The sequence below is a fragment of the Xyrauchen texanus genome, chromosome 42 (assembly GCF_025860055.1).
Source record: "Xyrauchen texanus isolate HMW12.3.18 chromosome 42, RBS_HiC_50CHRs, whole genome shotgun sequence".
Taxonomy (NCBI): domain Eukaryota; kingdom Metazoa; phylum Chordata; class Actinopteri; order Cypriniformes; family Catostomidae; genus Xyrauchen; species Xyrauchen texanus.
Genome location: NC_068317.1, coordinates 34,570,964 through 34,592,242, shown reverse-complemented (window position 1 = coordinate 34,592,242; position 21,279 = coordinate 34,570,964). Strand labels below are relative to the sequence as shown.

The 21,279-nt window shown below is 38.0% G+C and overlaps 2 gene segments (V, D, J or C); one reads left to right on the top strand and one right to left on the bottom strand.

The window, feature by feature from the left end:
* The first annotated feature begins 3,234 nt into the window (after positions 1-3,234).
* On the top strand, positions 3,235-3,740 carry LOC127635063 (Ig kappa chain V region 3374-like). The segment is given in 2 exon segments: positions 3,235-3,315; positions 3,418-3,740. Coding segments are annotated over 2 exon segments (369 nt in total).
* Positions 3,741-9,151: 5,411 nt separating this feature from the next.
* On the bottom strand, positions 9,152-11,422 carry LOC127635061 (Ig lambda chain C region-like). The segment is given in 3 exon segments: positions 9,152-9,589; positions 10,491-10,541; positions 11,392-11,422. Coding segments are annotated over 3 exon segments (399 nt in total).
* Between the last annotated feature and the right edge of the window lie 9,857 nt (positions 11,423-21,279).

Genomic DNA, 21,279 nt, shown 5'->3' with positions numbered 1-21,279 from the left:
GACGACCCAGTCACGGCAGTGTTAACTTAAGCGTTTGTTCTGTACATTTTAAGGATGACTGTTTTGAGAACAAATCTCAATATGATGCTGGCTTTGCCAGAAAACCTCCCCTCTCTTCCCTGCTTGTGTTTTTTTTTATGCACAGCTTATTCCCTTCTTAAACTGGTATGCATAAAGCAGTCATATTTAGGAAGTTAGAAACCTTTTGTTTATCCTCAAAAGTAGTTGGTTTTCAAAAATTTATGTATTCAGTCTCGCTCTTCTAGGGCTAAAGACTAATCCTGCGATACTAAAAAGCCTCTCGCAGGCTGCTGATGCTGGAAGGGGTGTGTTAAACTTAACAGACAACTTGCACACAGCTGGAAAAGACTTGAGCAAGTCCATGTTATCTGCTGAACAGGACAAGTACGCATCTAGCTGTTTGATGCCGTCTTGTGCCTTCGAACCCTGCATGCCAGAAAAGAAGCCGTCCTCATCGGATGAGCTGGACCTGTTGACCTCACCGGACTGCAACGAGGGGTCTTCAATGCATCGTTTGATATAGTCCATTCCTGAAATATAAGAGTGTTCTATAAACAATAATAGTTTCAACCCATCATGAGAGTAACCACAGATTTGACATGATGACATTATCAGTAAGAGAATGATTTTAATGGAAATGACGACTCTATACTTTAAATAATTCCCTTAAACAAAAAGATAAAATATATAGTTTTACCTTCACAGAATTATACCATGAGCAACATTATAGGTGAGTGTAATAACTGCTGACACACTATTGATAAAAGCTAAATTAATTCAATTAAAGTCAGTTATCCACCTCAATTTGTCAGCACTTTGGTTTCATTACCAAAAAAGTCAGAAGAGAAATGTGGTCACAAATTGGCCTAGTCTACATGTATCACAAAATGCATGTAGCCAACACAGCTCTAACAAGCCATTAGCAACTTATAGTGGATTAACAGAATGTAAGGTTCAAGGTTGACATTCACTAAGACATGTTGGGGCATGCTGGTAGCGCGAACGGATAACTCACTTGATGCTACATTACACAAAAAAAATCGGTAACACTTTACAATAAGGTTCATTAGTTAACATTAGTTAATGTATTAACTTACATGACTAACCATGAGCAATACATTTGTTACTGCATTTGTTTATCTTTGTTAACGTTATTTAATAAAAATACAGCTGTTCATTGTTAGTTCATGTTAGTTCACAGTGCATTAACTAATGTTAACAACATTTTAATAAAGTATTAGTAAATGTTGAAATTAACATTAACTAAGATTAATAAATACTGTATAAGTGCAGTTCATTATTAGTTATATTATATTATATTATAAGTATAAGTATATATTTAGTAAGTATATTATATAACTTACCTTGATATGTTTCTTCAAATTTGACGGTGAATTTTTGAAGGCCATTATTTCGCAATCTTTCGGGAGGCAGAGTAAGCACTTCATTCGATATGAATTGTCTTTCACTCCGATAAATGAAAACATTGACTCTAAGTAGGGCCAGGGGTGGTCTCCTTCCTCACCGCCATGATCACTCGAAGTGGAAGGTGTTGAAGGTGGTGTTTCTTTTTCTTCCATCACGAAACAAAAAGCTTCTCTATGGATGCAAGCAGCAGAGCGAAAGGCAGAACGGGAGTGCGCGCGGTATCCTTGATCGCTTGATTCGCTCAATGATGAGCCAGCTTCATGATCAAACCTGGTGACAGAGCCATCTAATGCTCTGGCAGTGATAATGTGGGTTTGTAATGATTGATTCGTAACATTTTATAATAACGAGTAACGATGCTGCACATAAAAAATGTATCGGAGTAAAAGTATTAAACTCATCGAAAATATGTACTGAAGTAAAAGTGGAAGTAGGAGAAAAAAATAATACTCTAGTAGAGTACAGATACAGCCTTTTAGTACTTAAGTACAGTAGTGAAGTAGTTCGACTTCGTTACTATACATCTCTGTAAACACTTCACACAGTTGAACCACTAAGAGGTCACAGAAGTACTGAAAGACAGTGGACAGGCTCATATAAAGGGAGAGGTGATGTAACATACATGTTGTTCAGGTATTCAAATAGATTCATCTAGTGCTGGAGTCTCTTGTTTGATCGAGTGTGTGTTGATAAAGTGATTTTTCAGGAGTCGCTCAAATGGAAGTTTCTTGAAGACAAGACTTGAGGAGAGTCAAGAGCACCGATATCAAAACTAACTCTAATAGAGAGACAGCTCTTCTTCAAGACACTCGACTCCTCATTTCTCACAAGAAAATGGAGAAAACATTCAAAAGAATAAAGGGAAGATTCTCCCTCCCTCTTTCTTTCTATTCTTATTTGTTTTGAACACACAATCACACACTTTACTTCAATACACTCAACCACACAGCACAATTTCACTCAATATCAAAGAACTACAATTCACTTCACAGTCAAACACTTCTTCCTCTCTCCATGGAAAGACACAAACTGAGGGGTTTTGAAGTGTCTCAGTAACCTGTAACATCTGCCTCCACTAATTATCCCTCATAATGAAGCTCATTAGTGGCTTGTACATCTGAAACAACACCAGCAGAGGGAGACAAAGAGAGAGAAAGTGCTGCTCTAAAACAGAAAATCCCTGTTGAATTACACAGAGATGGATCAGTAGTATTCAATAGTACACTTATCATATGACTTCAGAAGAAATGGATTTAATCACTGGAGTCGTGTGGATTACTTTTCTGCTGCCTTTATGGGATTTTTGGAGCATCAAAGTTTTGGTCATCATTCACAAGCATTGTATGGACCAGCAGAGATGAAATATTCCTCTAGAAATCTCTGTCATTGTCTACATTCATTTCCATTTAATCCATGAACATTTATTATCTCTTCATGTCGTCTCTGGGGAATCTGGGTTCTCCATTGCGGACGGTGATCCAAACCAGTCTAACCATTTACCGTTACCTCAAGATTATATAAACACTCCAACATGTGAAAGAGAATATATAATATTGGGTCACTCAATGACACAATGTGCTTATTTGTATGTTTTTCTCACAGTAATCCAGACTGTATAATGTCAGTGAGAGCTCTCTGAAGAAATCAACTCTATTAATTCTATTGATTGATGTCTGTTTTACTCAAAGAGGGTATTTCCAGAGAGAGTCACTTTGCATTGGCATCACACGCTTCAGTGATCAGAGAGTGTTTATAACTGTGAGTCAAACACTTTATAACACACGGCTGTTTTTCAAGATACAAAACCAACAAACACAAAAATGAATTTCTTCATCTTTATTTGGATTCTGGGAGCTTTTATTCCAGGTAAACATCAAATGAAATATTCTCACTGATTTACTGATTTTTAAGACTTTCATATACAGTCAATTTAAAGATTTTCATCAAACGTTATTTTCTCCTGATCAGAATCCAGAGGAGTCACTGTAACTCAGACTGAAGTTGTGACTAAAACTGCAGGAGAAGAAGTCACTATAAAGTGTAAAACTGATCCTGGAATAGATAGCTGGGGTTTAAATTGGTATCAGCAGAAACCTGGAGAAGCTCCAAAACTCATCATTTGGGGAGTTAATGATCTCTATGATGACAATTTACAACGATTCAGTGGAAATGGAGAACAAGATGGAACTGATTTCACTCTGACCATCAGTGGAGTCCAGACTGAAGATGCAGGACATTATTACTGTCAGAGTTATCATGAGATCAGTGGCAGTTATGTGTTCACACAGTGAAAAAGAGTCGTACAAAAACCTCTGTCAGTCACACTGCACTGATACACTGACAGATACTGCAGCTGCTCACACACACACACACACACACACACACACACACACACTAATGAATAAACTGTATTTGTAAAAGAGTGAAACAGAAAAATGATTGATGGAAAAAGGAACATAAATCAGATAGTTAATAATGTTGATGATTTGATATGATATATCGGCACACTGTAAGACTTTAGTTCAGTGTGATCAACTGAAAGTTTCCAGAGATGATAAACAGCACAAACACTGAGCAGATGTGTGTGACACAAACAGCATCATTGATATTGAGTTTTGAACAGTTGATTGAAACATTCATAAGGTCAGTATGACTGCTGAGATCAGCCTCAGAGTAAACTGATGAATATGATCAAAGCTCATCTCTCCATTAGTCAAACTCAACTGTCTCATTTCACACAAACAGTGAAACTCATATTTGCATCATCAGGGTGGAGTGATTCTGTTCCTCTCAGAATAGAGCCGCTCCATCAGCAGATGTTCACCATCGTAACACCATCAACACTTCAAATAAACATGTCAACTCGTTTGTGCAAAAGATCAGATTTCATTGAAGAACACAAGATGCTCTTTGATACATTCTCAAATCATGCTGGATAACATGATCATCAGGTTTTGAACAAACGTTTGGAGTCTATACCAGCTCGAGTGCTGTCACTGAAACTAAATGAAACATTTCAACATACAATTCATGCACATTTTTACATTCACCTCAAATAGTTCACATAATATCATTTGCAGATGTGGAATGTAATGAATTATAACCACTCTCACTTCAGTTTACAATCCCCAGAACAATATGATGAAACGGGTAAACCATACCTTAAAATACATGATCTCGTCTTATGTTGAAGAAAACCACAAGAAATGGGATGCACACCTTCCCGAGCTGATGTTCTCCATTAACTCTGCAGTGCAGGAAACAACTGGAGTGTCACTAGATGAACTTCAGCTGGACCGGAAACTTCAGAGTCCCATAGATAAATTATTTCATTCATTAACTTCCACTGATGATGTCATCATCACCTACAACAAATGCAATCCAGTGTTGCAGAATGTTCAGGAAGCACGTTTTACACAACAGCTGTTAAAAGGCGAATGCTTCTGTGTAGTACAAAACAGCAATTGTTCTTTTTGGGTTGATTTCACACTTTTAATATTAATTCACTACATGGCTGAGTTTAAAGTGCATATTGTGAGTGCATTAATGTATTATTCGTCAAGTAGTAAATGGGCTACTCGACAGACTCATACACACACCCCAGGATGGAGGAATACATTAAATTGACATTTCTGACCACAAGGGGGAGACACAGCAGGTGCAATTCTCACCAGTGTCAGTTTCTGTCCATCAGTAACCTCTCTGAAACATTTATGAACAATAATCAAATATAATCATGACAAATAAAGAAAGAAATAATAATGAATCTGAATTTAAAAGATAAATATAGACCTGAAATAACCCATTAGAGAACATTCTGTACGGCTGAATGAAGGATCTGATGTATGTCGCACCTTCAACACTGAAATTGTGTCATTTACTTTTTTAAGATTTGTTGGATGTTCTAATATTGAAACAGAACAGAGAGTAAAAATGACTTAAACGTCAAACTCTACTTATAATATTATATTTAAACATTTATACATGTGTATATAGTATAATATTATGATCAATAATTACGGTGGAAAAGATGTTCAACTGTTTTCTTATATAATTGTTGAATTATTTAATGTTGTTCACGCTCAGAAACACAATTTTCATCAATATATAAAACAACGTTCATCTAGGGTGACCATACGTCCTCTTTTTCGGACATTAAAAATGCAAAATGAATTTCTAAATTTGCGAAAATGTTACAAAATTTTGAGAAACAAATCAGTACTGTGGTAAAGGGAAGTTTCTTTCACTTGAGATCGGTTGCAAAATTAAAACAGTTTCTACTTACGAAAGATTTGGAGACTGTAATCCAAACTCTCATAACATCACACCTGGACTACAGTAATTCCCTAAACTCTGGCCTGCCTTAAACTGTGATCTCTTGCCTGAAAATTGTCCAAAACGCTGCAGCGAGACTTCTTACCGGAACTAAAAGAGGGATCACATTTCTCCAATTTTAGCTACTTTACATTGGCTTCCTGTAAAGGAATACATTAGTGACCTAAAGAAATACATTAGTGACCTTCTGTCTGCCTGTAAATGTGAGGTTTAGTCGATTAAAAGCGTTCAACTTCTCCATTTGCACGAGGGTAGTACACAGAGGACGTTCGATGGATGATACTTCAGTTTTACAGAAACATCTCAAACTCTTATGACATGAACTGAAATCCATGATCTGAAATTTGTTCTTTCGGGTTACCCTCACAGCTGAATACAGTTGCAAGAAATTGAGTGACTGGAGTGGCGATGTGCGAACGACCGCTGACTTGTCATGTGATTGGCATGTGATGCACGACATGATGGCAGTCTTAACCTCGGCGTCCATCCCCTGCCAACATTATAGTTCTCTGAGTCTCTGCTTGGTTCTCACTATACCTTGCTGTGTATCATGAGCCAAGGCAATGAACTGCGATCGCAACGTCTCTGGTACTAACAGTCTGTGTGTACCTCTTACCACACAATCATCCTGAAGAGAGAGCTCATGTTAAAGTCTGTAGTATGGCTGTAGGTCAGCACATAGACCCTTGGTAAATTTTTGCCACCCTAACGCTTCATTCTCAATTGTAAAATACTGGCGATCTGCCTGTGTCAAGGTGCGTGATGCAAAAGCAACAGTCTTTTCAGACCCGTCCCTGTGCATTTGAGTTAGAACAGCGCCCAGACCATAGTTAGAGGTGTTGGTTGTAATGATAGTTTGTAACTCAGGGTCAAAGAGCGACAATGCAGGGCTGTTAATTATGAGGTCTTTAACCTGCTCAAAACTGGTCTGTGCATCAGATGTCCAGGTGAACGAAGAAGATCCTCAAAGTAATGCTCTGAGAGGCTCAATCACTGCATCAGTCAGGTATGAATTATGAGTACCACGATGTGAGCCCAAGGAAAGACCATAAACTGGGAATATCAGTCGGTCAGTGGTGCATGTAAAACTGCATGAACATGAGAAGCATCTGTCTGAAGTCCTTCAGCTGAAATTGTGTTCCCTAAAAATGACAGCTCTGTCTGTCTTGTGACATTTCTCAAAGTTCAGTGTCCAGCTGCTTCAAGATGTTGAATTGCTGCATTCAAGATCCTGTCGTGTTCCTCAACAGTCTTTTCTGAAACAAAGACATCATCAAGGTTACATTGAACACCTGTAAGGCCTTTAAATATGGTCGACATCAGTCTCTGAAAGCAACTTGGCCCTGACGCCAGTCCATATGGTACTCTTTTGTAAAGGAATAAGCCTTCATGAGTAATGAATGGACTGCGGCTATCTTCATGAACCAATACTTGATGATAGGAGCTTTGAAGGTCCAGTGTTGAAAAAACTGTTGCCCCCCTCAGTTATGTGAACATTTCTTCCATGTGAGGAAGTGGAAAACTGTTCACCACTACTGCTCTATTTGGATCTCGCAAATCCAAACAAAGTCGGATGTTACCGTTTTTTTTCTTCTTAGTGACAACAATCGGTGAGACCCATTCAGAACAATCGGTTCAATCATGTCCTGTTGTATGAGATGTTTTAGCTCTTGTGATACAGCTTCACGCACTGCAAACGGAAGATAACGTAACTTCTGCTGTACCGGTTTCACATCAGCACTGACTTTAACTAAGTTTGTGAATCCTTTTGCACAACCCAATTTCTCAGGTTCCATACGTGTGTCAGATGTATTTATTGTGCAGCACGGCGATGTAACAATACGGCCATCTAACAGCTGCAGTTCTAGGGCCGCAAACATGTCTCGTCCTATCACAGCGGTGTCTGTATTTACTACGAACAGTTCTGTTGTAGTACATCGATTACCGTATGCAATCTCAGCTTCCAAGCATCTCTTTACAGGTATGGCATCACCACCATAGCTCACTAAATGTATCTTTGGTTTTGAGAGAGTAGCAGTAGGGAAATACTGTGTGCACACTGACATTGGAATGACTGATACAGTTGAGCCCGTATTCAGCATTAACTTAACATTCTGCATTGAACCACATGTGCTGATTTGAACAGTACACATTATCTTTCTTGAATCACGATCTTCATCAACACAACAACAATGATATTCATCACCTTCTTCATCTGGACTCTCACATCATTTCCTCGAGGTTTGTCATATACAACTTTTATAATTAGAAGTTCACAGTCACTCAGAGTCCCTCAATAACAGCAGCTCAACCAGGACAAGAAGTACAAATAAACTGTAAAACCAGCAGTGATGTGTATGATGGTGATTATTTAGCCTGATACTTACAGAAACCATGAACATGAACAGCATGAGGGTGAGTAAATTATGACAGAATTAATATTTTTGGGTGAACTATCCCTTTAAACCTTCCACAGCACGAACAACATAATGAGAGACTTTGAGTGTGTGCTTGCTATTAGACAAACCATCTAATGATCTTTGAACAGACCATAATATGATCAGATGTCACAACAGGTGCTCTCCACCATTACAAAATCTGTCCAACCTTGTGGACCTACAGTACAGAAAAAGTCTTCATCTCGTGTTACAGATGAGCTGGTGCAGTTTATTAGTTGCATATGTTTTATGAAGATGTCACTTAAATAACTTCATAACTGTCAAACGACTCAATAGAGCAGAAGTGAAACTGGTGTGTTCCAGTTCAGATCATTGAACCAATCAAACAGTGAATCTGAGAGTGTGAGGTGAAAATCACATTTGCATTGTCAGAGTTGAATGATTGTGTTTCTCTCAGAATAGAGCAGCTCTGTCTCCAGTGAACATGTTCAAAACACAATTTTACTAGTTTAGTTTTACCAGCAATCGCACCTTTTCAGAACTGTCCCATAATTCAAACGTTTCTCTGTTCGTAAAAGACACTTTGGTTAAAGGTCCTAAATGGTGACTGAAGTGTTTTAATAATATTGTGTTATTGTTTATGATATTAATGGTCAGCACTTTGATCAACATTGTAGTTTTTAAAGTGCTTCATAAATAAACTTGAACTTGAATATTGTTTAATATGTTTTTAATTACAGTTTGAATTACAGGGACACTAGGGGTGTCCTCAAAAAACATATTTATAGCATAATAAACTCATAATTACTAGATTGATTCATAAAGTCTCTGCAGGTGTTTTCATGGTTCATTGAGTGAAGTTTATTTATAAAGTGTGTGAACTGAACTGGCAAATGACCCAAATAATGTGAATAAATCAACTTTTCAAATACAAAAGACAGAAACTTTACTGAATATTATTTCATTTATTGAATTTTGACAAGAGAAAACAGCAGAAGAACAAAAGCACACATATACTTGTCTGAATAGAAGTCACTGTTAGTCTCCATGTGAGACATGAGTGAGAAGAGCAGAAGAGAATCAGCGGATCTACTCAGAACACTGATCTCTCCTCACTTCTTCAATGACTGACGTCTGGCCTTGCCGTGTGGCCTCACAGCTCACTGTGACCGCCTTCATCCACTCGTCCTGAGAGAGAGTCAGACTGCTGCTCCAGCTGTACAGACCGTTCTCCTGCAGGACCCCAGCACTGCTCTTCTCAGTCCTGCTGCTCCCGTCCACCTTCCAGTTCAGGCTCCAGTCTGAGGGGAAGCCCTTGTTGGCCACACACATCAGTGTTGCTGTGTTCTTTGTGGAAATCTCTTCACTGGAGGGCAGCAGGACGCTCACGGCAGGACCAGTGTTGCCTGACAAATACACAAAAGACAAATTAGAAAAATTCAAAGATTTCTCACTCCAGCTCAAAACTAAATAAATTACATTGATAGATATTTTTGTAATGATAGAGTACTTAATAATAAATGTCAGTTTGACGGTCGGATCAATAAATTTGTATGTTTGCAGATAGATTTACACAAAAGTTGAAGAATGTTTTTCCGTCATATATTTCTCTTTACATTAAGAAACAATGAAAAAGAAAATCGCCCGACCTCAACAGTACCACACAAAATATTCTGAACAATAATGAACTTTTAACAGATAGTTTGATGGAAATTAGTAATACTTTATATCTTCCATATTACATTAATAAACATTTCATATTGAAGGAGCATTTTTATGAACTCTTGATAATGTGAGAAATTTAAATCATGAACAGCAACAAAAACTGAATCACATCTCACTTCTGTACGAGCAACAAATTCACAAATAAATTACACAAAGTGTCTTAAAATTTCACATTAATATCCTGAAAACAGACAAATTATTCAATGAGTCTAATCAGGTATTGCAAAAATAATTATAAATAAAAAATCACAAAATTAGGGAGTTTTTTGCTACATTTTCTGGTTTAGTCACAAGTTGGAAACAGAAAAATATTTCACCAAAACAATTTAAAAAAGTGAGACAAATCCCTCAAATCATAGTGTTACAATCATACATAAAACACACATTCAACATTATTATAAACACACATTCAACATTATTATAAACACACATTCAACATTATTATAAACACACATTCAACATTATTATAAACACACATTCAACATTATTATAAAACACACATTCAACATTATTATAAACACACATTCAACATTATTATAAAACATATGAAACATTAAAAGGATGATTTGATGATTTACTTACTGCCAACATCCAGTCTGGTGCCGCTGCGAAAGTGTACCACAGTGATACAAACTAATAGAACAGCTGCACAAAAACCTCTGACGCTTCACTAACTGCACTTTAAACACATGATCACAAACACATCTTTACACAACACACATACAAACACACTTTCACTTCTTACTGTCATTAACAACTCATTCAAAAGTGCAACATTGCATTATAACATATATATTACATTGTAATAAACAGTTTTTATCACTCCACTGACTCTATAACTCGTTTGATTTAGTTTGATCTCCTGAATGCTCATGAAATATCCACAATGAGGAAAAATCCAGAGAAGTTCCACTGATTGAAATGTATTTAATAAATCAGAAATAAAGATGTCAATAATTTGTGTATTTTCATGTATGAATTGTTTGTCATTGCTGCTGTTCTCCTGTAACAGTCACATTTGCTGGTGAGAGGAAACAGTTTTGAATGTCCCGCCCCTCTGATTAAAGCACAATATCAGACTGTCTGTTAGTCAGGACTGTCAAACCAACATCACTGTTCCTTCAGTTCTCACTCATTCACAGTAAAGATGACAGCACACGCTCTCATTATCTGCTCTCTTCTGCTTTTCACTGCTGGTGAGAATCTATTTCAGTGCTAATAGTCTCTATATTTTACACATTCAAACTAACATGAATTGTACTTGAGAATATTTTCATCTTCAGGTGTCAAATAACTATTTTTGAGATAGTAAAAACTTCTGTGTTTATTGTGTCATGTGTTTCATAGTGTGATGGACAGATCACAGTCACTCAGAGTCCCTCAATAACAGCTCAACCAGGACAACAAGTTCAAATAAACTGTAAAACCAGCAGTGATGTCTACTGGGATAGTACTTATGGCTCCCGCTTAGCCTGGTACTTACAGAAACCTGGAGAAGCTCCTAAACTCCTCATTTATCTGACTGATAAACTGCAGTCTGGAACTCCATCTAGATTCAGTGGCAGTGGATCTAAAAGTGATTTCACTCTGACCATCAGTGGAGTCCAGACTGAAGATGCAGGACATTATTACTGTCAGAGTTATCATTACATCAACAGTAAAGATGTGTTCACACAGTGATAAAGAGTCGTACAAAAACCTCTGTCAGTCACACTGCACTGATACACTGACAGATACTGCAGCTGCTCACACACACACACACACACACACACACACACACACACACACACACACACACACACACACACAGAGAAACTGAGGAGTTCAACTCGTATTTGCATCTTTCATAAATATTTCATTTAATATCTTTAAATACGTCAATTTAAACAATATTCCCTTCTGTCACTCTCACACAGTACAAAAACTTTACCAAACTGAATTTCTGTCCCGTACAAATATAAAGACATACAGCACCCTAAATGTCTAACGGAGCTGCACTAATGAACATTCCCACACTCTGTTTAGTGAACGTCTCTTTAGACTTAAACGGTCTCGTTTCTAGTTAGGCTGCATTAGTCGTGTCATACAGTACATGGGACAAAACAGGCCACAAAACTGAAAGTGAATGAATAATACAAGTTTATGTATCAAGGAATTATTTTGGATTAGTCTGTTCAACATGGTCTGAGGCGTTCATGCTTGGTCTCATTTAGGAAAATTCCAGTCAGAACAGACTCATTAGAGCTCAAGTAAATAACAGCAGATTAAGTGAACTTGTTAATGAAATCTAGGATCTCTTCTGTGTGACATGAGTGGACGTCCAGCCAATAGAAGAATCCGTAAAGACAAACACAGGGACCTTGTCCTATCCAAGTGCAAAACATTGATTCAGCAGGTAATAGACTTGGGAAAAGGGGAGCTTCTGAATATTTCTGGCCATACAGTGAACCAGATGCTGCAAATGAAAAAACCTCCTATAAAGCTCCAACATCTGTATGAGAGGTTTGAGGAACCGGATCAGAACATCATGATCCTGTAGAAATGTGGCCCATGTCCCAGTTGCCTCTTTAACTGTAACATTTGATTATGTGATAGAATTCAAATGTAGGAAAATAATATTTAAATGAGAACATTCCATTCCGCAAAAGAATCTTTCCTGCGTTTCAGTTTTTTTCAAATGTTCAAACAATAATTAAGGGGTTCCTTTGTTTTACGCTTGTAAGTTTTCATTTTTAAATCTATTGATGGTGCCATTTTTCACTACCGTATACTTTGCAAAAACGAGGCCTTTAGAAACTGATAAAAGGAGTTTTTAAACCTGGTGGATGGGCTCATATATTCTTTGTGTGTTTGAGCCAATGTAGTGGTGGTGATTCTGGTAGGATCGAAGGGATGTGTTGAACGGATCATTAAGAAATTCAAGAGTCTCCTAAATGGAAAACTCTTCAAGATAAGTCTTGAGAACCAGCATAGATCAAATAGGAGTCAAATCTAAGAGAAGCCCTGGTCAAATGATTTCTCAAAATGTGAAAGTAAAAAAAAAAAGCCCCAAAGACCAAAGGAAGACATTCCTTTCTTGAGCAAAACTAAACAAAACTATTAAGAGAAAAGCTTCTTTCTGTTTGTCTCTCTTATCTTTTTTTGTTTGTTTGTTTGTTTGTTTGTTTGTTTGTTTGTTACTCCTCTTGTCCCCACTTTCTCAATAATCACACAGCAAGATTTCACATCCACGCTCAAACTCCACTTCTTTCTTTTCTGGAGAGCCACAAACTGAGGGGTTTTTAAAAGCCCGGAACACTCTCGGGCAGCAATTGTTCTACGTAAACAAGCAGCATCTAAGAGCAGCTGCGATCTACTTGAATGGGGAAAGACCGAAATCTCCAAAATGTTGTCAAAGAACCAGTGTTGTAGTCGAGACCAGCTCATTCGAGTCCAAGTCCAGTCCGAGACCAGAGTAGATCGAGTTAGAGTCAAGACCAAGACTGGAGAGGGGCGAGTCCGAGTCGAGACCGAGACCAGTAAAGGCCGAGTCTAAGACAAGAGTTATTTTAATGAATGTATTAAAGAGTTTAAAGAACTATAGGCACGGGAAATCGTCTCATTTGCCGAATGTCTTATTGACATCTGAGACATACTTTTTACACACGTCTTATAGATGTATTGCAGATGAGCAAACATCATAAAATAGATGTCTTCACACACAGTAAAGAGACATTTTGGTTTTGTACGAGTGCCATCAGGGAAAAGAGTATAACACAGGTGTCTCGAGACACGTTTTTAACAGTTGAGGTTCTTTTTAGCTTGACAAATGCATTTAAATAATTGTGGCAATCCTGCGTGAGATGCTAATATGTAATGCAATGGTCAAAAACATCTGTTTAGCATGTTTACATCTAAAAACAGCATGGGTGGATGCAAAAACGTGTTTGGTGTGAACAACCCCTTATTAAAAAGACACGGCACCAATGGAAGTTTCTCAAAGATACCTCTCAAAAAGCAGTCTATAGTTGACTGCAGGTAAATCTCCACTTTATCAACAAACGAATGGGACTGAATAGCCAATCGATTCACACCTTATTGCTAACCTGTCTGGCCAATTTGCTGAAAAGAATCGACTCAATAGAATGATTTATTTGTGATCTGGGCATCACTTGTTCTGATTCTACTCAGCAGATTGAAATGCGGGACATGACGTCAAGATCTCTGATATTATCAGTCAAAAACGTTTGTCGAAGTTGAAGGGACTCGACTGGACTCGGGGTTAAATCTGAGTTGCTCACTAGTCCAAGACCAAGAAAATATGATCCGGTCTCGAATACTACAACACTGCAAAGAACATATTTCAAATCAGCAGTAAAATCAAAGTGGTGGCTCAGCGGTTAAGGCTCTGGGTTACTAACCAGAAGGTCAGGGGTTCAAGCCCCAACACCACCAAGACACCACCGTTGGGCCCTTGAACCTATCTGCTCCAGGGGTGCCGTATCATGGCTGACCCTGCACTCTGACCCCAGCTTAGCTGGGATATGTGAAAAGTAAATAATTTCACCATGTATATGCAGAAAAGTATGTATAATGTGTGACAATTTATTATTATTTATTTTATTATGACAAATGTGAGAAAGCATAAACAGCATAAGATTACATGTTTGCTGATAGCGGCACCTGGTGGCCAATGTTGGTACCGCATGGATTATTTTTTTTAAGAGAAAGAAAAAAACATTTGAAGAGAGAAAACATGTTTTTTTGTTGATAGATATTGAATACTACAACACTGCAAAGAACATATTTCAAATCAGCAGTAAAATTTGTCAACATAGGTATCATAAATTGTGCTTCTTTAACTATAATAGATAACGCGCATGCACGTTCTTGAGTTGATCAACAGGTGACGTCTGTATCTGAAAGATGATTGGCTCTTTCACCTGGAAGGCGGGACTTCTTATCTACATCCGTTGGGCGTTCCAATTTCTCCCATTAATTTTAATAGAAGTGACCCGTCTCTGCTAAATATTCTCTGATGTTTTTCCACTGATCATTTTAATTTCATGAGGAAATATGCTCACATCAGATCGATCAGTCCGGACTCCACTGCCCATCAGAGTGATGTCACACGTGACCTTGATTCAATCAACAAATTAAGAGTGCAAGAGGTGTGAGCATAAATAAGATGTTATGTATTTATTATAATTGCGTAAAATGTAAAATAAAATAAAAATGACATGAAAAGTGTGACATTAAATATATGCTGAAAATGTTATAACCAACATTAAACTACTCTGAAGATTCTCCCTCCCTCTTTCTTTTTATTCTTATTTGTTTTGAACACACAATCACACACTTTACTTCAATACACTCAACCACACAGCACAATTTCACTCAATATCAAAGAACTACAATTCACTTCACAGTCAAACACTTCTTCCTCTCTCCATGGAAAGACACAAACTGAGGGGTTTTGAAGTGTCTCAGTAACCTGTAACATCTGCCTCCACTAATTATCCCTCATAATGAAGCTCATTAGTGGCTTGTACATCTGAAACAACACCAGCAGAGGGAGACAAAGAGAGAAAGTGCTGCTCCAAAACAGAAAATCCCTGTTGAATTACACAGAGATGGATCAGTAGTATTCAATAGTACACTTATCATATGACTTCAGAAGAAATGGATTTAATCACTGGAGTCGTGTGGATTACTTTTCTGCTGCCTTTATGGGATTTTTGGAGCATCAAAGTTTTGCTCATCATTCACAAGCATTGTATGGACCAGCAGAGATGAAATATTCCTCTAGAAATCTCTGTCATTGTCTACATTCATTTCCATTTAATCCATGAACATTTATTATCTCTTCATGTCGTCTGTGGGGAATCTGGGTTCTCCATTGCGGACAGTGATCCAAACCAGTTTAACCATTTACCGTTACCTCAAGATTATATAAACACTCCAACATGTGAAAGAGAATATATAATATTGGGTCACTCAATGACACAATGTGCTTATTTGTATGTTTTTCTCACAGTAATCCAGACTGTATAATGTCAGTGAGAGCTCTCTGAAGAAATCAACTCTATTAATTCTATTGATTGATGTCTGTTTTACTCAAAGAGGGTATTTCCAGAGAGAGTCACTTTGCATTGGCATCACACGCTTCAGTGATCAGAGAGTGTTTATAACTGTGAGTCAAACACTTTATAACACACGGCTGTTTTTCAAGATACAAAACCAACAAACACAAAAATGAATTTCTTCATCTTTATTTGGATTCTGGGAGCTTTTATTCCAGGTAAACATCAAATGAAATCTTCTCACTGATTTACTGATTTTTAAGACTTTCATATACAGTCAATTTAAAGATTTTCATCAAGCGTTATTTTCTCCTGATCAGAATCCAGAGGAGTCACTGTAACTCAGACTGAAGTTGTGACTAAAACTGCAGGAGAAGAAGTCACTATAAAGTGTAAAACTGATCCTGGAATATATAGTGATGATTTAGCTTGGTATCAGCAGAAACCTGGAGAAGCTCCAAAACTCATCATATATGACATAAAAACTCGGTATGGTGATAGTTTTCAGCGATTCACTGGAAATGGACAAAATGGTGGAACTGATTTCACTCTGACCATCAGTGGAGTCCAGACTGAAGATGCAGGACATTATTACTGTCAGAGTTATCATGAGATCAGTGACAGTGGTGTGTTCACACAGTGATAAAGAGTCGTACAAAAACCTCTGTCAGTCACACTGCACTGATACACTGACAGATACTGCAGCTGCTCACACACACACACACACACACACACACACACACACACACACACACGCTCACACACACACACACACACACACACACACACATGTTGGTGCAGCTATCCTTATGAGGACTCTCCATAGACATAATGATTTTTATTCTGTACAAACTATAGATTCTATACCCTAACCCTAACCCTACCCCTAAACCTAACCCTCACAAAAAACTTTCTGCATTTTTACATTTTCAATAAAACATTGTTTAGTATGATTTTTAAGCGATTTGAATTATGGGGACAATAGAAATGTCCTCATAAACCACATTTATAGCATAATACCCTTGTAATTACTAATTTGTAACCTAAAAAAATGTTCTCATAAACCACATAAACAAGCCCACACACACACACACACACACACACACACACTAATGAATAAACTGTATTTGTAAAAGAGTGAAACAGAAAAATGATTGATGGAAAAAGGAACATAAATCAGATAGTTAATAATGTTGATGATTTTCTATGATATATCGGCACACTGTAAGACTTTAGTTCAGTGTGATCAACTGAAAGTTTCCAGAGATGATAAACAGCACAAACACTGAGCAGATGTGTGTGACACAAACAGCATCATTGATATTGAGTTTTGAACAGTTGATTGAAACATTCATAAGGTCAGTATGACTGCTGAGATCAGCCTCAGAGTAAACTGATGAATATGATCAAAGCTCATCTCTCCATTAGTCAAACTCAACTGTCTCATTTCACACAAACAGTGAAACTCATATTTGCATCATCAGGGTGGAGTGATTCTGTTCCTCTCAGAATAGAGCCGCTCCATCAGCAGATGTTCACCATCGTAACACCATCAACACTTCAAATAAACATGTCAACTCGTTTGTGCAAAAGATCAGATTTCATCGTTTCATTGAAGAACACAAGATGCTCTTTGATACATTCTCAAATCATGCTGGATAACATGATCATCAGGTTTTGAACAAACGTTTGGAGTCTATACCAGCTCGAGTGCTGTCACTGAAACTAAATGAAACATTTCAACATACAATTCATGCACATTGTAATTTTCCAGCACCTCGAGTGTGTGTTGATAAAGTGATTTTTCAAAATCTCTTTATTTATTTGCTGATTGAAAACAGAAAAGAGAGATGAAACAGTTTTCAGTTATTGACGTGTGAAACATTAAAAACAATTGAGTGTCCCTTTAAATTTGAGACTTCACGTCAGTTGAGGGAAAATTAGAGATTTCTCATTTTTTGTTCATCTGATCACTCATGAAGCATCTCTTTTATTGTTTTTAACCAGCAGTGGTGTGTTTGTGTGTTTGTGTGTTTGTGTGTTTGTTTGGTACTTACAGAAACCTGGAGAAGCTCCTGAACTCTGATAAACTGGATCTCCATCTGGATTCAGTGGATCTGATAGTGATTTCAGTCGGACCATCAGTGGAGTCCAGACTGAAGATGTTCAGTGTTCAATTCATGCATTATTTCACTCAATACTGCGGCTTTGTTGTGTATTTATTGTCAAGTGTCACAATTATTGCAATAATATCTGTGTCAAAGTTACTAAATGATTATACTGAAATAATATTTTAGATGATCTTCTATTTATTTTATTTAGAGCAGATATAGTTGTTAGAGGGGATTTTATGATGTCATAATGGTCATGTTACAATGTAAAGTTCCTCCTATGGGGCATGTTGTCACGTTCCACTTTCCTCTTTTACAGGTAGATGACAATAAAAAACACTAAGCTGTATTCACGAAACAAGTCCACATATTTGTGCCAGACATGTGTGAAATTAATGTGAATTAAGAAAAATACTCTGAACCCCAAGTGCATTTACACAAACTTAATAAAAACAGAAAGTGTTTGCTTGTGTCGCGCTCTCCCCTAATAAAAGTGTGCCATTATATCACAATGTGTCATGGAAACTGAACTGTTTATTTTACTCTCTTTTACATGTAAAACACCAAACAATTAAAACAAATAAGTTTCGGGGGGTCTGGGTATCTCAGTGAGTATTGACGCTGACTATCACACCTGGAGTCGTGAGGTTGAATCCAGGGTAAGCTGAGTGACTCCAGTCAGATCTCCTAAGCCAGGGGTTTTCAAACTGGGGTCCACAGACCCCAGGGGGGCCGCAAGAGGGAGCTAGGGGGTCTGCGAAAAACTTGACAGAAAAAAACATATATATGTAAAATTATATGTTTCTTTTACATAATTAATTTTTTAACCTAAAGATGTTAATAACCAAATCAACATACATTTTTGTGATGTATAAGAATGGTTCCTTGTAACGTGTTTATCCCAAAATACTTTGCGCTATTTACGTTTTGCACTTATAGTAAGGTGAACAGAGCAATTAGCGGCTAAGTACATGCTCTACAAACGATGGAAAGATTTTTGAATAATCGCGCTCCTGCAAGCAGTTCGTGTCAATCTGACTTGGCCAAAGCTAAACAAAAGACTAGACAATATGACAAATCTTACATTACGTTTGGTTTTACCTGTATGTTAAAGCAGGGAGTCGAGAGACCCCAGTGTGTTCTCTGTCAAGAGATTCTCTCCAATGAGTGCATGAAACCATCCAAGCTCAAACGCCATCTACAGCAGAAACATCCCAGTGAGGCAGGAAAGTCCACTGACTATTTCAAACATCAGGAGTTGTGTTTGGCCCGGCACACTAGTACTTTTCAGCAGCAAGCATCGGCCCCCGAGAGGAGTTTAAAGGCATCATATTTGGCATCACTCCACATCGCGCGTGCTAAGAAGCCGCACACGATTGGCGAAGCATTATTATTACCAGCTACTAAAGACATTGTCAGGGAGTTATTTGGAGAGGAAGCGGCACGAAAAGTAGATTGTGTGCCTTTATCGGACAATACAGTGAGCAGACGCATAGGTGACATGTCCAATGATAGCAGACGCAGCTTTTAGTACAACTGCAAGCCAGTGAATATTTTGCACTGCAGTTGGATGAAAGCACTGATGTTGCTTATCAAGCACAGCTTATGATCTACATTCGTTTCCTCGGGCAGGACAAATTTATCGAGGAACTTCTTTTTTGTAGACCCCTTGAAGGCAGAACCACAGGGCAGGACATATTTAATATGATGGATCAGTTCATGACGGTCAATTCAATAGACTGGTCTCGGTGTGTTGGCGTGTGCACTGATGGTGCTGCCGCTATGACCGGTAAGCGCAGTGGTGTGGTGACCCTGATCAAAGAGAAAGCCCCCAATGCTGTTGCCACACACTGTATGCTTCACCGTGAGGCTCTTGTGGCCAAACGCATTGATGATGATTTGCATCTCATGCTGAGGGATGTAGTTAAAACTGTGAACTATATAAAATCACACCTCTTGAAACACAGACTATTCGGTTTACTCTGCAAAGAAATGGGTGCTGATTACGAGAGCTTGCTGCTTCACTCAGAGGTACGCTGGCTTTCCCGCGGTGCTGTGTTAAATCGCATGTATGCGCTGCACAAAGAGCTGAGAGAGTTTCTCTCAGGTGAAAAATCAGAGCTTGCCAGCTGTTTTGAAGATGTCTCATGGATACTGAAGTTGTCATACATGGCAGATTTTTTCCAGCATCTCAGTGTCCTCAATCAGAGAGCATGCAAGGGCACAATGTTCACATACTGAGCGAACAAGATAAGGTGGGTGCGTTCACGCAAAAATCATCTCTATGGGAAAGCAAACTGACAGAGGGATTTACAGAAATGTTTCCTCTCTATAACCAGGAGTGCATCTCCCCACTGCTGACAACATCACACCCATAATCCAGTCTCACCTGTCACATCTTCAGGGATATTTTAAACAATATTTCCCAGATTTGAACAACACCCACCTGGACTATGTTAGAAACCCATTTGCACCAGGAATTGGCACTCATCTGGATCTAGCAGCCCAAGAGAAACTGATTGATTTGACAAATGAGGGAGAGATAAAAACAAAGATCCCCTGCCTTCCTCTGTCAGAGTTTTGGATGTCTGTGAGAAAGGACTACCCTGTTTTGTCTGAGAAGGCAATAAAGTGTCTTTTACCATTTGCCACAACCTACTTTTGTGAAGCTGGACTTTCAGCACTGAAAGTACTTCAGTCCAAGCACCGGGCCCGTCAGGAGGTCGAAAGTGACATGCGCCTGGCTCTCACTAAAATGAAACCACGCATTGACAAACTGTGTAGAAGCCACCAGGCTCATCCATCCCATTAGGACATCTTGAATCAGTGAATGTGGTGTTGTTTAGTTTGATTCACATGTTTAAATATGCAAATGCTGCCCTGCAGGTTTCAATGTTCATCTACCAGTGCATTAATACTGTGAAAAAATGTACCCTGTTCAGTTAATGTATATATGTTTTGATTCTTCAGAAATACAAAAATCTACAGAAGCTACATATAATTGTTAATTGTGAGAATTATTTTTGGCTATAGTGAGTTGCCAAATAATAAAAGTAAATTGTTATTGAAACAGCATTTCATATTTACGTTTATTGTAATATGAATTTAAATATGTCTTTACATTATATACAATTATTTATCCAAAAATACATAGTTACCTTTATATTTTAGGTAAGGGGTCCCCAGAATGTAATCATC